Source organism: Penicillium citrinum (genome assembly GCF_028827155.1).
Source record: "Penicillium citrinum strain IBT 23319 chromosome Unknown utg000007l:1.0-2040159.0:1.0-2041076.0, whole genome shotgun sequence".
Classification (NCBI taxonomy): Eukaryota; Fungi; Ascomycota; class Eurotiomycetes; order Eurotiales; family Aspergillaceae; genus Penicillium; species Penicillium citrinum.
The window spans coordinates 1,952,794-1,965,752 of record NW_026622692.1 but is presented as its reverse complement, the minus strand read 5'-3'; the positions used below and the strand labels follow the sequence as shown (position 1 = coordinate 1,965,752).

The following is a 12,959-nucleotide window of genomic DNA, read 5'->3' as shown; positions in this document are numbered from 1 at the left end:
TAGTACAGCTCGGTACTCCTTAGTACGCATCGGAAAACAAAGGTAATTGATGACTGCATTGAATGTTACTGAGCTCGGAGCAATATGAGAATCGGTGGATTGAGGATATAGCTGGCTGATGGCGGTGCTAAATAAGTCAAGTTGGTGCTTTCTCATTCTCCGAATTTTACTAAGATTTTCAAGATATCACCACCCATTTGGAAGCTTCAAAGACTCTACTACGCGTAACATTACATGATCTCTCCCAGCACCAGTAAGATGGACTTAGCAAGGTAAATATTGCGGCAACTATCTGATCCCCTTCTAGTACTATGCTTATGCAACATTTGGTATAGAAATTGTAAAGATTCATTAAAGCTCAGACTAAATATCATTTAGTATGATGCATTGCGACGCCAGTCGCTAAGAAGGGTATCTGTACTATCAAAGCAATTGTATACATAGAGATGATTTTCGTATATGAGATCATCCATTTTACCTCATAATCTCGCTTTGCTTTTTTGGTTTTCTTTCAAAGGAAACAAATTAGTCCCCAGATAAAAAGAACGAATAGAAAGGAAACGAATGCTCTAGGAATTAATATCCACGCTTGGTCCGACGAGCCCGCTCGTTGGATGAATCAAAGATGTCGCTTGTCTCGACTGTAGTTTCAATCTCAGTCTGAGTAAAGATTTTGCCATCGGGAATGATGATTCTCTCTTCACTCGAGTTATCATTCAAAGTAGCACCGATCTGTGTGCCTGCTCTGGTGTCTTCCCGGCCGTTCATCGTGCCCATCGTAATCTGATTCGGATCGGTGACCTTGGTGAAACCTGAGCCGTACTTGCGAGCATCTGTATTGCCAGACCAAGGTCCGTACTTTCTACCACTGCTGTATTCACCAATGAATCGTGGAACGAAGCGAGAGGCAATGGCCTTGAAAGACGGGATAGACGCAGCGAAGATTCCGACGTTGGTTTCGATGACGGACCAATACATGGCTCCACTGATAGCATAGGTATAGTCGGCTGAGGTGAGCATGGCAGGAATATAGGTGATTCGGATAATAGAGGAGACGCAGGCGCTATAGTTATAATGCATTAGGGCAAGATTCGACACGAAGACAGGGAATGGGAGCACTCACAATAGACCAAGGCAAAGAATTAAGCCCAGGGCAATCTTTTGTTTGCGAGGCATCTGCAGCTTGAAGATGACACGAATGGGAAGGGTGTATGTCAAGAGATCGGTAAAGATGTTCAACGCAGCATTAGCCAGGTAGAATACATTGATATTGACGCATTTACCTGGCCCAGTGGCGGTCCAAGCCTTGCTGATCGTTTGACACTGGAAAGCGGCGACAAGAACAAATGATCCTGCCTGGGCTGTGATAACAGCCATCATGATCCATGAAGCTCGAGTAAAGGGTACGGTCACCCAGGCGAGTGTAAAACCATAAGACGGATGTTTTCACAAAGCCAAGGGTGGCAAGATAGAACATTGAGCTCAGCCAGACGGCCTAGAGACGAGATAAGTTAGCAACAAGAAGTAAAGTCACTGTATAAACATGGGCTACTATTATTGGTGGCCATACAAATGAGTAAGTAACGAGCTTGTTCGGGTCAGCACCGGCGTATTCAATATGTTGGCCAAGTCCATTTTCAACCGCTGACACAAGTTAGATTCATGTTCGTAAATTACCAGTTGATAGGTCATATTGTGATACTCACCAACGATAGTGACAGCAATAAAGGCCCATGAGAGTATCTGCAGTTGTCAGCACATGCTATCGATCGAGGTGATCAATCAAATCTTACACTAGCTCCGATAATGAGATCTGGATCTTAGTTAGCAAAATCTAAATCTCATCAAATCGTGATGGGGCAAACTGACAATCATCGACGCCCATTTTTCCCAGCACATAGATACGGGCAAACAATCGCAATGCCAATACGATGAAAGTTAGGATGGCAAATGCCAGGCAAATTCCGACGACCACGGGCCCTTGAGAGCCATGGTCACTTGAGATGGCCATCGGGAGCGAGAAAACGAATGAATGAGGAAAAGGAACCAGCAAATCAAATAAATGATGCCTGTTCAAGATGATGAATAGTGAATTAAGAATGGTTTCTATTCTTGTCCTTCATCGATATGTCACCAGGACAGAAAGAAAGACAGCAAATGGTATAAGATAAGGTCGAAAGAAAATTCAAAAGAAGGAACGGGATAGAAAAAGATACATGAGAATGTACCTTTGCTTTTATTCGAGACGACAGATGGTTCGGGAACTTGAATCTAACCCAGAAAAAGAAGGCAAGCTAAAACAAAAAAAGAATAAAATAGAGAAATCGCCCGCTGCATGCTAGCGACAGCATAGTGCAGATTCCTCACTGTTTCTAGATCCACCAGTTCCAATAGAGTCGCCGCCAGACACTGGTTAAGCCTGTGGGGATGGACAAGGGTTCGCCCAAGAAAGAAAGCAAGCAGATGACCCAGAGGCGTTACAAGCCTCTCTACGAAGTACTCAAGCCGCGGATCGACATGGCTAATATCCGGTTGCCATTCGAGGAACTTTGACATTCTCCTGCATGTCCAGCCGAGGGTCGAGGAGACCAGCCATACTTCTGAGACGTGTGATTTGCGAGCTAGATGCGGAGGTGTGGCACCGATATCCCCCGTGTTGAGCAAGATGGGCCTGTTCATATATCCACTGTGAAGAGTTAGGGTTAGGCAGGAGTTCTCGTTCTCGCTTCATTATGGAACTCCATATTATTGTGTACTCGGTTATTAGATTCTCCTATTTAATGGAACTCATGAATGAAGATGAAGCTTCGGCAATAAGCAAGAGAAAAAAAAAGAGATACGTGGGTCATTCGGAAGTCGAATGTCTCGTCTACTGTCGATCAAGAAGTCTAGGCTGTTTGGCACTACTTAGAATACCTCTCTAGCGATTCTGATATTTAACTTTTGACTTTGCCTGGATAGAATTCTCTTACTTGCCACTTCATGACCAGACAAGTAAAAGGATATGAATTCTCAAAAATACAAATACATAGGCAGCTAGCACTCGGTACAATGCTTGTAGTCGTGCTGCTCCAAATGGAGTAAACAGTGTGAACTAGCAATCGGAAAATGCTGGGAACGTGGGGCATCGAAAGATCTTTCCGAATAGGAAAATTCCGATCGGCTGATGAATTTTTTTTTCTTTTTGGATATTTTTATTTGTATTTCTCATTATCCGATTATAATTCAATTCCTGTTGTTTGGACTTTTTTTTTTTAATCCCAAGACGTTGATTTTAATCGACAATTTCCGCGCGTCCTTAAACTTCAAGTTGACAGGCGCCGCGGCGAGTTTAATGCGCTTTGTGTCTCGCAAAAGTGGCCCTCAAGGTTTACCTTTCATATTCCACAGGGATCTTGTGAGGAGGTCTATGATCATCCCGGCCAGCGTTTCAGATGGGCCCGGGATCTCTACATAGTACAACAGGATTCGCAAGGTGCCGACGGGGGAGGCGTAAAAACCAGCCAAATGCACCGGAGTGCCCAGATGGTCCACTAAGGATGCTATTCTTCATTCAGCCCTGATCTGCAAGCCTCATCCTCCCCGAGCCGTCCGTCTGAGGCCCACGAGGTCCACTTGTGGGAACTTCCGATGCTCGCCGCCATTCAGCCGCGTCAGTTCTAAGCGAGATTGGGGAGAAAGATGGGCTATTTAGCGCCATCTCTTCATCCGAGACACGAAAGAATAAGGGAAGACGTTGAATACAGCTTCTTGTGACTTTAGCTACATGTGATCTTCACTTAGATGGACAATTCTAACGTATGTGGCGGTTACAAAGTACGGAGAGCCCAGGGGTCAAACGTGCCGGAACGTGGGCTCACGTATGCAGCTACATTCTAGCGTCGTGGATAGCGGAGTACCAGATGAGACACGTACAGACAGGCCTCCTTTATCCCATCTCGAAAGCACATGCCGAGATAGTTCCGACTTGAAACTGATTCAGGAGGACAGCACGAAGCACTTACATACTTTGACCTCCGAGGTCCACTAATCGCCAGCAACAACCTTTTACGGATATTGGCGATGATCCGGGACGGAGCTCGCCCTGTCGATGACCGTTATTGATCTACATCCGCTAAATAAAGGACACGCACGGCGACAAATCAAAATGTCTGCCTTTTCAAACATTCTGCGCCTCAATTCAGGAGGCGAATACGGAGTACGACAACAGATACTAACTTATGCCGACTACTGTATACCTAAACAAAGGGTGAAGGTCTGATTCGTCTATGAACACCAGTAAAATGTACATGTCAGGTCAATATGCATCAGTATGCGGGTACAGTACTTTTTTTTTTTGCCATGATGTTCTCAATGAGGCAGCTAGACAGGTCCCTGGGTGGCGACAACAGGGCTGCTTTGAAGTCTTGATAACTTGGAAGTGACCCCAACTCCGTATGTACAACCTCCGTAGTGGAGACCCATGCTCATCGAGGAGATACGATTCTTCCGTGTAGCCGGGTTTGTGGCCAGGAGCGCCAGGTCCGAGAGTACGCCCATCGTGCATAGACCAGCCTCAAGGCCCAGTTATCGAGTCCGCAAAAACCAATTGATCGATCTTACTACGACTATGTACGGAGTACTGTAGTTCCAACTTCCTATTCATCCTCAAACGCGCAAGAGTTAGCGGGTCAAGTTTCGCCTTCTCCAGATTATATTTGATTAAATGAATAAAGTAGAAGAACACGTTCGTGAGAGTATCCTGTCCACAACGTGGCTTTGAAGACAGGTGGATTCATCATATTTCCCTCCAAAATCCTGCATACTCCGTATTTGTTCATTCAAATCCACAATGCCGTCCTTCACGGTGGAGCCCGAGGCCGTAGCGGTAGCTGGGTCCACTGCTTGCTAGCTTGACACTTGATACAACTGGGTTGTTCCAGTCAAGCCTTGTACAAATGAAGTAGGGCCATGAGTACCGAATACGGGGAATCCCTGTTGTGTCAAGTTGATCTTAACCATGGAACGCAACCTAGACAAAAGGTTGATCATTGTGGAAGATATAACGGCGTTCATAAACGATCCTGGAGATTGCGCCGTGTCTCTCCTGCAATTATAATTTCGATCACTTGTGACAACGTGGACCAAGTCCAGTGAAAATCATTTCTCTTCTCGAAAGTGATTTATGCGACATTCCTTGTTGCCTTTTCCATGATTTCCAAGGCATTTGTACACAAGCTATTCCTGTACTATTTACTCCGTACTCCGTACACAATGTATAACGGCTCACGGAATTTTGATCTCCACCCCATACGGCACCAAAAGTATAGCGCTGGAGCTAAATGTCAGAGTGGGCGTGTTTACTCCGTAGGGAACAATAGAAATCTGCCAAACGAGTCATTTCGGGGGCTTAGTGTGCTATTCGACCCAGTCAGGTCTAGACAGACCCGAAGCTAAAAGGCATCTGGACTTCCGTCGCGGGTGGATGGTCCAATTACCCATCCTCTCCATAGTGGCTCGACACTACCTGCTTAACCAATGACTCTGTTTCTTTTATCATTTAGAGGGATTGCATTCGAAAGGGATGAGGGACTCCCCGCGGTTATTTTGGGAGCCGTTTCTGCCCCTCTTGCGTCCAAAAGTTTCCAATCGCCTGATGCGGTGCATTTGAATCTTTCTAAACAAGCATCATGGGTCTCGCAGAAGGTGTTCTGTCATTGGTGACAGTCACTAATATTTTTCTTGCTTTTTTCCTCTATGTCGTCTTGAAATTTGCATACCAAATTATCTACTATCGATTCTTCCACCCGCTGTCTAAATTTCCTGGTCCTTTCTGGGCTTCCGTTACTCGCCTTTGGATTGCGAAGCAAAACCTGGCCGAGACAGAGTATCTTACCTCTTACGAGCTCGCTAAGAAATATGGTAAATCTATCCATGGTGTGTAAGAAGAGAGTGAAGTGGTTGACTAATTGCTGTTTCTGCTTTAGGGCCTGTCGTCCGTATCACTCCCACATTACTACTGGTCAACGATCACTCCAAACTCCCAGAAGTCTACCACCGCAATGCCGATAAAACCGGTCACTATATCACGGGTAGCTTTGGCGAAAATGAGAGTCTTTTCAATATGAGGTCTCATAAGACTCACGCTGTATTCCGAAAGCATGTTGCGGGACCTGTAAGCCAGCCGAGTTCGTATTGTATGATGGTACGATGCTAACCGAAATCGCAGTATAGTTTCACAAACATCAAGAAAATGGAGCCGCTGATTGATGCGCGCATCGAAGAATGGAGCAAAAAGCTCGATGAAACTTTTGTGAAGTCTGGTGATGCCTTCGACTTCTCCTGGTGGGCAGTGTTAGTCTGACTCATGAACTATATCGTAATATGGAACTCGGCTAATCATCGCGAAAACAGCTACATGGCCTACGATATCATCAGTGAAATTGGATTCGGTGCTCCATTCGGTTTCATCGAAAAGGGTGAGGATATCGGTGGTCTTATTCAAGGGTTCCACGACGGCCTTGCTGCTTTTGGCTTACTCGCTCGTTTACACCCTTTCACTTCCTGGATGAAGACAACCTTCATGAAGAAGTATCTCGTCGCTACTCCTCAAGACAACTCGGGTATCGGAGTTCTCATGCGCTTCCGTGATCGTCTTATAAAGGAGCGTGTGGAAGATATCCAGAGCGGAAAACCAATGAACCGAGTCGACCTACTCCAAAAGCTTATCGAAGCTCGCACTGAAGAAGGCAAGCCCCTGGACCTGGAATATATTCGTGCAGAGGTTCTTCTCGTTTTGCTTGCTGGAGCCGACACCACCGGTACTGCTTTCCAGGCTCTAATTCAATTCCTCATGTCCAACCCGAGATCCTATGAGCGCATGATGGAGGAAATCGACAATGCTTCACGTAAGGGTCTGATCTCTGATATGCCTAAATATGACGAGGTTATTGAACATCTGCCATTCTTCGTGGGCTGCGTTAAAGAAACGATGCGTCTTTGTCCCTCGGCCCCGAACATCTTTCCCCGCTATGTGTCCGAGCCTGGTCTGGAACTGTATGGCAAATTCGCTCCAGCTGGTACTGAGATTACTTGTAACCCATACCTGGTTCATCGGGATCCGACTTTGTATGGTAACGATGCTGATGAATTCCGCCCTGAGCGCTGGTTGGATGCAGAGAAGGCCAAGCTGTATAACAAATACAACTTTGCCTTCGGATATGGTTCGCGGGTGTGCCTTGGCCGTGACATTGCTATGATGGAGCTGTTCAAGGGCCCATTGCAGGTGAGTACACCCTATATAATGGCCCCAAGGCTTTTTTGAATAAATTTGGATCACTAATCATGAATAGTTCTTCCGTCAATACAAGCCTGTGCCGGTAAAGGATAAGCCTGCTGCTAAATTCGTCGTGAAAGGTGGAATTGGTTACTGGCGTGATGTGTGGTTGACAATCTCTAAGCGTGAGAAATAGATAGATGTTGGTTAACTCTGATCAGACACGTCTACCTCAGTGGTATTTTTTAAAATTGTACAGTTAGTTTGAAATTAGAAGACCCTTGGAAGGGAATATTGAGAAGCTGCTCAAAATAGTAATTCAGTGTCCTAAGGTCATTTGTTGCTATCTCCAAAGGAAAGACGTTGAGAATGATGACCTGATTTATTACAAAATTGTGAAGAAAGGGGAATCTTGGTGGTCTTGTTCAGGCTGATGAGGGTACTGACTTTCAACCTCGAGGGAGTTCACGTTGGACGCCAAGTTCTGGCTTAAATCCTCGAAGCGTAGAGAAAGATATTGGCTAGAATCTTCAATCACTGAAACGTGAAAGAACAATTCCACTACAAGCATGAAGACCGGAAATAAAAACCAAAATGAATGCTATTTATCGCGAATATGTATAAAATAAATTCTGCAAATCATCCAAGCATGAAATACGGAGTAAACCGAGACAAGCAACTTTTCTCAAATCCTTTTGAAGGCCATTCACCAGGGATGAAATTGCTGTGAAGTCGATAGAACATAGTCCTATTAATTAGACTCGTTGCCCATGACAGCATTCTAGAGGCCAAGTTAGTACGTGCATCAAACTATTGAAAGAGGAAGACTTACTCTAGCGACGTGGTACAGAGGGGTGATGCCGGTCCAGTGGATGAACTGCTTCGAGTTAGTAATCTGTTCACATGAAATGATCATACCTTTGGTTACATACCTGGTTTACACCCTGGCCAGTGAGAACCTCCAATCCGGGGATGGTCTTCCAGCCTGCGTCGGAAGCGAGCTGCATCAAAGCGGTGACAGAAGGCTTGTAGGCCATCTCAAGGAGAACACGAGGGTTCTTTTCATCGACAGACTTGCCAATGACAGTGCCGTCGGCCTGTTGAGCTTGCTCGAACATGCGGCAAAGAGTTTCACGCATGGAGGGGTCAATTGGCTTATCGGCAGGGATAGTGCCGATGGCGACTCGAGGCACAGTGTCGAGCTGGCTTTGATTATCTACAACTCGGATGTTGTAGTTGGTAGGGAAAGTCGAAACCATTCCCTCGAGCTTGCTGGCGGTACGGCCGACCACGTAAATGGGAGAAAAGCCCATGTGGTGAAGGGCGAAGATGGCCGCGCGAGCAGTACCACCTCCACCGACGACGACAGCACTCTCAGTACCATTGGAGCCATAGACGCCCTCATTGCGTAGGGAATGGACCATTCCTTGCCAGTCAGTGTTATATCCAACAAGACGAGGCTTATCGCCGTTGGCGACAGGCACGATAGTGTTCACGGCACCGATGATCTCGGCCTCTTGAGCAATCTCATCTAGAAGGGGCATGATGTCCAGCTTCAAAGGAATAGTCACGGAGGCACCGCCAAAGTCAGGAGAGTGGATGAAATCCTTGACATCCTCAACATTGGTGGTCTCAAGTCGTCCATACTCGTGGGGCAGGCCCATCTCACCGAAGAGAGTGTTATGAAGGGCAGGAGAACGAGAGCCGGAGACGGGAGAACCAAAGATGGCAAACTTCTTGGCCTTGATTTCTCCCATCAGTGAAAGACCTCTGCGGATTTCGGTTGCTGAGAGCTGACCAGGAGCGGCCTTGAAGGGGAGGCTTGGGTGGGAGACTGGTGTCATGAATCCGTTCAAGATACGGCTCAGCTGTCCAGTGTCACCCATGTTGATAGCAATCAACGGTGTGTCGTGGGCTTCCTCGGCCCAGTTCTTGAATTTCCGCAAGGCAGTGTTATCATCCAAGCTATTGGCGACACCCACCAGTTTGATGATATCACCATATTCGAGAGCACGGTTGTAAGATGGGATCCAAGACATGTTGGCCCACGACAGCTTACCCTGGGGGTCGTGGTGGGAGGCAATGATCTTTGAATGACCCTTCATCTCAGAGACGGAGCGGAGAAGCTCCTCGGGGAAGGCGATCTCGAGATCAACAAACTCGCATCCCGAGCGGAAAGCAAGACGGTAGAGTTGTGCGGCAGCTTCATGGGCATCGTCAGGGAAACGACCACCCTGGCTCTTTGTTCGAATTGTGAAAATGAGAGGGAGTGAGACGCGGCGACGAAGGAAAGAAATTTGCTCCGCAACAAAGTCAACTGTAGGAATTTCGCTGTCCGAGGCAGGGTCTTTCAGAAGGTCAACCCGCAATTCCACAGCATCAGAGCCGATGCAGGCTTCGTTCAGAATGTCAGCACATTCACGCAAATCGGGAGGCGTCAATGAGACGAAGAAGGAGTGCTTCTTCTTCTTGATGATACTCAAGTTGTCTTTTCGGCCGGTGACAACCTGCATGAAGCGCTGGAAATCCTCCGAAGCCAAGGCAAGCTCTGAGTTGTTGGAGTGCTGGCTGTAGTACTGGATATTGCTACATTCTTGGAACCAGGGCTTTCGGCGCAGCCACACTCCCATCATATCCTCCACATAGGCAGGACGAAGCTTATCAATCTGCAAGAAATCCATCACTTGCTTGATGTCCCGCATGATAAGGAGAACATTGCCCTTTGTCTTGTGATAGTCTGTGAGAAGCTTGCGGGCCTCAGGGATCTCAACAACACCACCACCACAAGCGAAAACATAGCCCGTAGGCCGATCCTTCATACAACGTTGAAGCACAGCTAACTCGGCATCACGGAATCCTTGCCAGCCACGCTGCTTGATCATCTCGGGAATAGTGATTCCCTCGCTCTGCTCTAACTCGGTATCAAGGTCGACGAATGGACGGTCGAGGCTGGATGCAACCCAGTTCCCAGTTGTGGTCTTTCCAGCTCCGCGCATACCGATGATGAAGACGGAAGCATTAGCTCTCTCCTCTTGGGAAGAGACGGCATGTTCTTCTTCACTCAGCTCCTTGCCATCAAGCTTAACACCAAAGAGTTGCTTCAGAGTATCCCACCAGCCGGGCCATGTCTTTCCAACGCATTCCTTTTCGAGAATGAGAGTGGGCTTGGGAGCCACAAGCGACAGAACACTGAAGCTGAAGGCGACACGGTGATCATCGTAACAGTAGACACCACCGGAAGGCTGACGCAGGGTAGATCGCTCAATACCATCGATCTCGAGACCGTCGTCATGCTCACGGCAAACAACACCATACTTCGCGAGCTCATCCTTCATAGCCTTAATTCGGTTACACTCCTTGACACGCTGGTTGGCAATTCCATAAATGCGGGTGGTATGGTTTGGGCCATCCCCGCGAGCGACTGCGGCGAGGACCGAAGCAGTCAGGAAAGCATCTGTCATGGGTTCCATGTCCACGTTGGGCAGGGGTCGAAGAATGCCACTAGCGGGACCAGTAACTGTGGTGGAGAAATCGGTCTGTTCGACGGTGCAGCCCATGGGTCTCAGGACATCGACGGCGAAACGAGCATCACCTTGAAGAGACTTGGAACCGATGTTAGGGACGGTACACTTTGTACCGCTGATTGCCGCAATGGCCAGAGGGTAGGTTGCAGAGCTCGCATCACTCTCAACTACGTATTCAGCAGGGTTGACGTAATGGCCCTGGGGGATATGGTAGGTGTGCTCCTCGGTGGTAGACTTTTGCACGTCGATACCGAAAGAACGCATCATGGCAGTGGTCATGTCAATATACGGCTGGGAGATGGGCTTTCCTCCTACCAATCTGAGGGTGACAGGCTCCTTGGCATAGGGAGCACACATCAGCAGCGAGGAGACATACTGCGAAGACACCTTGGCAGCGAGGTTGATGTTACCTCCGGCGAAGCCACCAGAAGCTCCAATTCGCAGAGGCAGGCTGCCCTTACTCTCCATGTACTCGACACTGGCGCCATTGACGGTCAGGGCATCAACGAGATCACCGATAGGTCTTTGCTTCATTCGGTTGTTACCAGTCAGAACACTTGAATCGACACTGCTCGGGGTCGCAAAGGTGGCAACAGTTGTCAGGAAGCGAGAAGCAGTTCCAGCGTTACCCAAATACAAAGGTGATGGACTAGCGGTGATATTACCACCCATACCATTAACAACAAGAACTTCGCCCTCCTCTTCCCATGAGAAGGTTGCAGCTCCTAATCGTTCCAATGCATTAAGCATAACTTCGGTGTCATCAGAGTGAAGCAAATTCTTGATACGGCAGACACCGGAGCCCAGAGCAGCGAGAACAAGAGCACGGTTGGAGATACTCTTGGATCCTGGAGGAGCGCAGGTCACATTGAGCGTGTTGGGGACACCAGGGTGGACCTCAACGCTAGGTGCAAGGACAACACCGATATCCTCGTTCGAGACAACGCTAGCCTTAGGTTCATAGGTGCGTCCAATTGCGGAGAGAAGAAGAACGATCTTCTTTTTGGGGCCATCGTTCTTCTTGTCCAGAGCCATATTGAACAGCAATTGCTCGACAGAGCAATGCTTACCGGCAGTCAATTTCCTGACGCGAGAGTCCTTCAATGAAGTGGGCAGGCCATAGGCGGAAATACATTTGACAACACGAGCCACGGCAACGCCCTTCAGGATGCCCAGGTGTCGGGCCAGCTCGGCTTCCTTCACCATACCAATGGCGACACACTCGCCATGAAGGATTTGGGGTGTCAGAATAGCCTCAATAGCGTGGCCAATAGAGTGTCCCCAGTTTAGTAAGTTGCGAAGTCCACCCTCGCGCTCATCAGCAGAGACAACAAAAGCCTTATGGCGCGCAGATGCAAGAATTCGAGCCTTCAAAATATCACGGATGTCGTCAAAGCGACCCTTTCCAGGCTGAGCTTCGCTGCGCACAGCCTTAAGGATTGCATCAGCATTATCCTCAAGCGCGGTGAATTCATCCTCGCTCGAAATAGCGGCGGTCTTGATAACCTCAGCCATACCGTTGATGAACTCGCGCACGGGCAAGGTCTCCAAAAATTCGAGATCAATATAGATCCTTGACGGTTGCCAGATAGAACCAATCAAGTTCTTACCCAGTGGCGTATCGATAGCTGTCTTTCCTCCAATTGAAGAATCCACCATGGCGAGCAGTGTTGTAGGGACTTGTACATAGCGAACACCACGCATGTAGGTTGCTGCAATGAACCCAGTCAAATCACCAATCACCCCGCCGCCCAGTGCAATGACGACAGTGTCGCGACCACATGGTGGGCTTTGACTCAACATCCAATCTTCAATGTCGGCTTTTGTCTGGCGAGACTTCGAGCTCTCGCCGGGAGCGGCATGGTAGACCAAGAGGCGTGGTGAAGGGGTGATAGAGGCGGCGGCGGTTTCGAATGCTTTTTGAAAGCTAGGGGGTATAGATCGATCCAAGGTTGGTATCGGTGACAAGAACGTAGGTGGTGGAGGGCAGGCCGGTGATCAGGTCCTGGGCCACATAGTTGCGCCAGAGACCAAAATCGGCGACGATGCTCTCCCGACCCAAGATACTGATCTTGGTGGGTTCAGTCATTCTGGTGGACAGGAGGTGTATGAGTTCGGTCTGTGCAATTCCAGTGTCCTACTCAATTCATTCTGTATCTATTAATATTGTTTGTCACCTT

The 12,959-nt window shown here is 48.0% G+C and overlaps 4 protein-coding genes across 4 annotated transcripts; 1 reads left to right on the top strand and 3 right to left on the bottom strand.

The window, feature by feature from the left end:
* Nucleotides 1-576: 576 nt before the first annotated feature.
* N7469_008405 (putative integral membrane protein Pth11-like) lies at nucleotides 577-2,011 on the bottom strand (the record flags this gene model as incomplete). Its single annotated transcript, XM_056647323.1, is given in 7 exon segments — nucleotides 577-1,063; nucleotides 1,124-1,361; nucleotides 1,372-1,495; nucleotides 1,571-1,644; nucleotides 1,707-1,743; nucleotides 1,794-1,813; nucleotides 1,870-2,011. 7 exon segments carry the CDS (start codon nucleotides 2,009-2,011, stop codon nucleotides 577-579), a joined length of 1,122 nt encoding a protein of 373 aa, XP_056498874.1.
* A 510-nt stretch (nucleotides 2,012-2,521) lies between these two features.
* N7469_008404 (uncharacterized protein) lies at nucleotides 2,522-2,731 on the bottom strand (the record flags this gene model as incomplete). The annotated part of the gene is made up of 1 exon (XM_056647322.1): nucleotides 2,522-2,731. One exon carries the CDS (start codon nucleotides 2,729-2,731, stop codon nucleotides 2,522-2,524), a length of 210 nt encoding a protein of 69 aa, XP_056498873.1.
* A 2,938-nt stretch (nucleotides 2,732-5,669) lies between these two features.
* N7469_008403 (cytochrome P450) lies at nucleotides 5,670-7,451 on the top strand (the record flags this gene model as incomplete). Its single annotated transcript, XM_056647321.1, has 5 exons — nucleotides 5,670-5,916; nucleotides 5,967-6,154; nucleotides 6,209-6,333; nucleotides 6,394-7,264; nucleotides 7,332-7,451. 5 exons carry the CDS (start codon nucleotides 5,670-5,672, stop codon nucleotides 7,449-7,451), a joined length of 1,551 nt encoding a protein of 516 aa, XP_056498872.1.
* A 555-nt stretch (nucleotides 7,452-8,006) lies between these two features.
* Nucleotides 8,007-12,868, bottom strand: N7469_008402 (pentafunctional protein ARO1; the record flags this gene model as incomplete). Its single annotated transcript, XM_056647320.1, has 4 exons — nucleotides 8,007-8,036; nucleotides 8,088-8,132; nucleotides 8,188-12,695; nucleotides 12,772-12,868. 4 exons carry the CDS (start codon nucleotides 12,866-12,868, stop codon nucleotides 8,007-8,009), a joined length of 4,680 nt encoding a protein of 1,559 aa, XP_056498871.1.
* Between the last annotated feature and the right edge of the window lie 91 nt (nucleotides 12,869-12,959).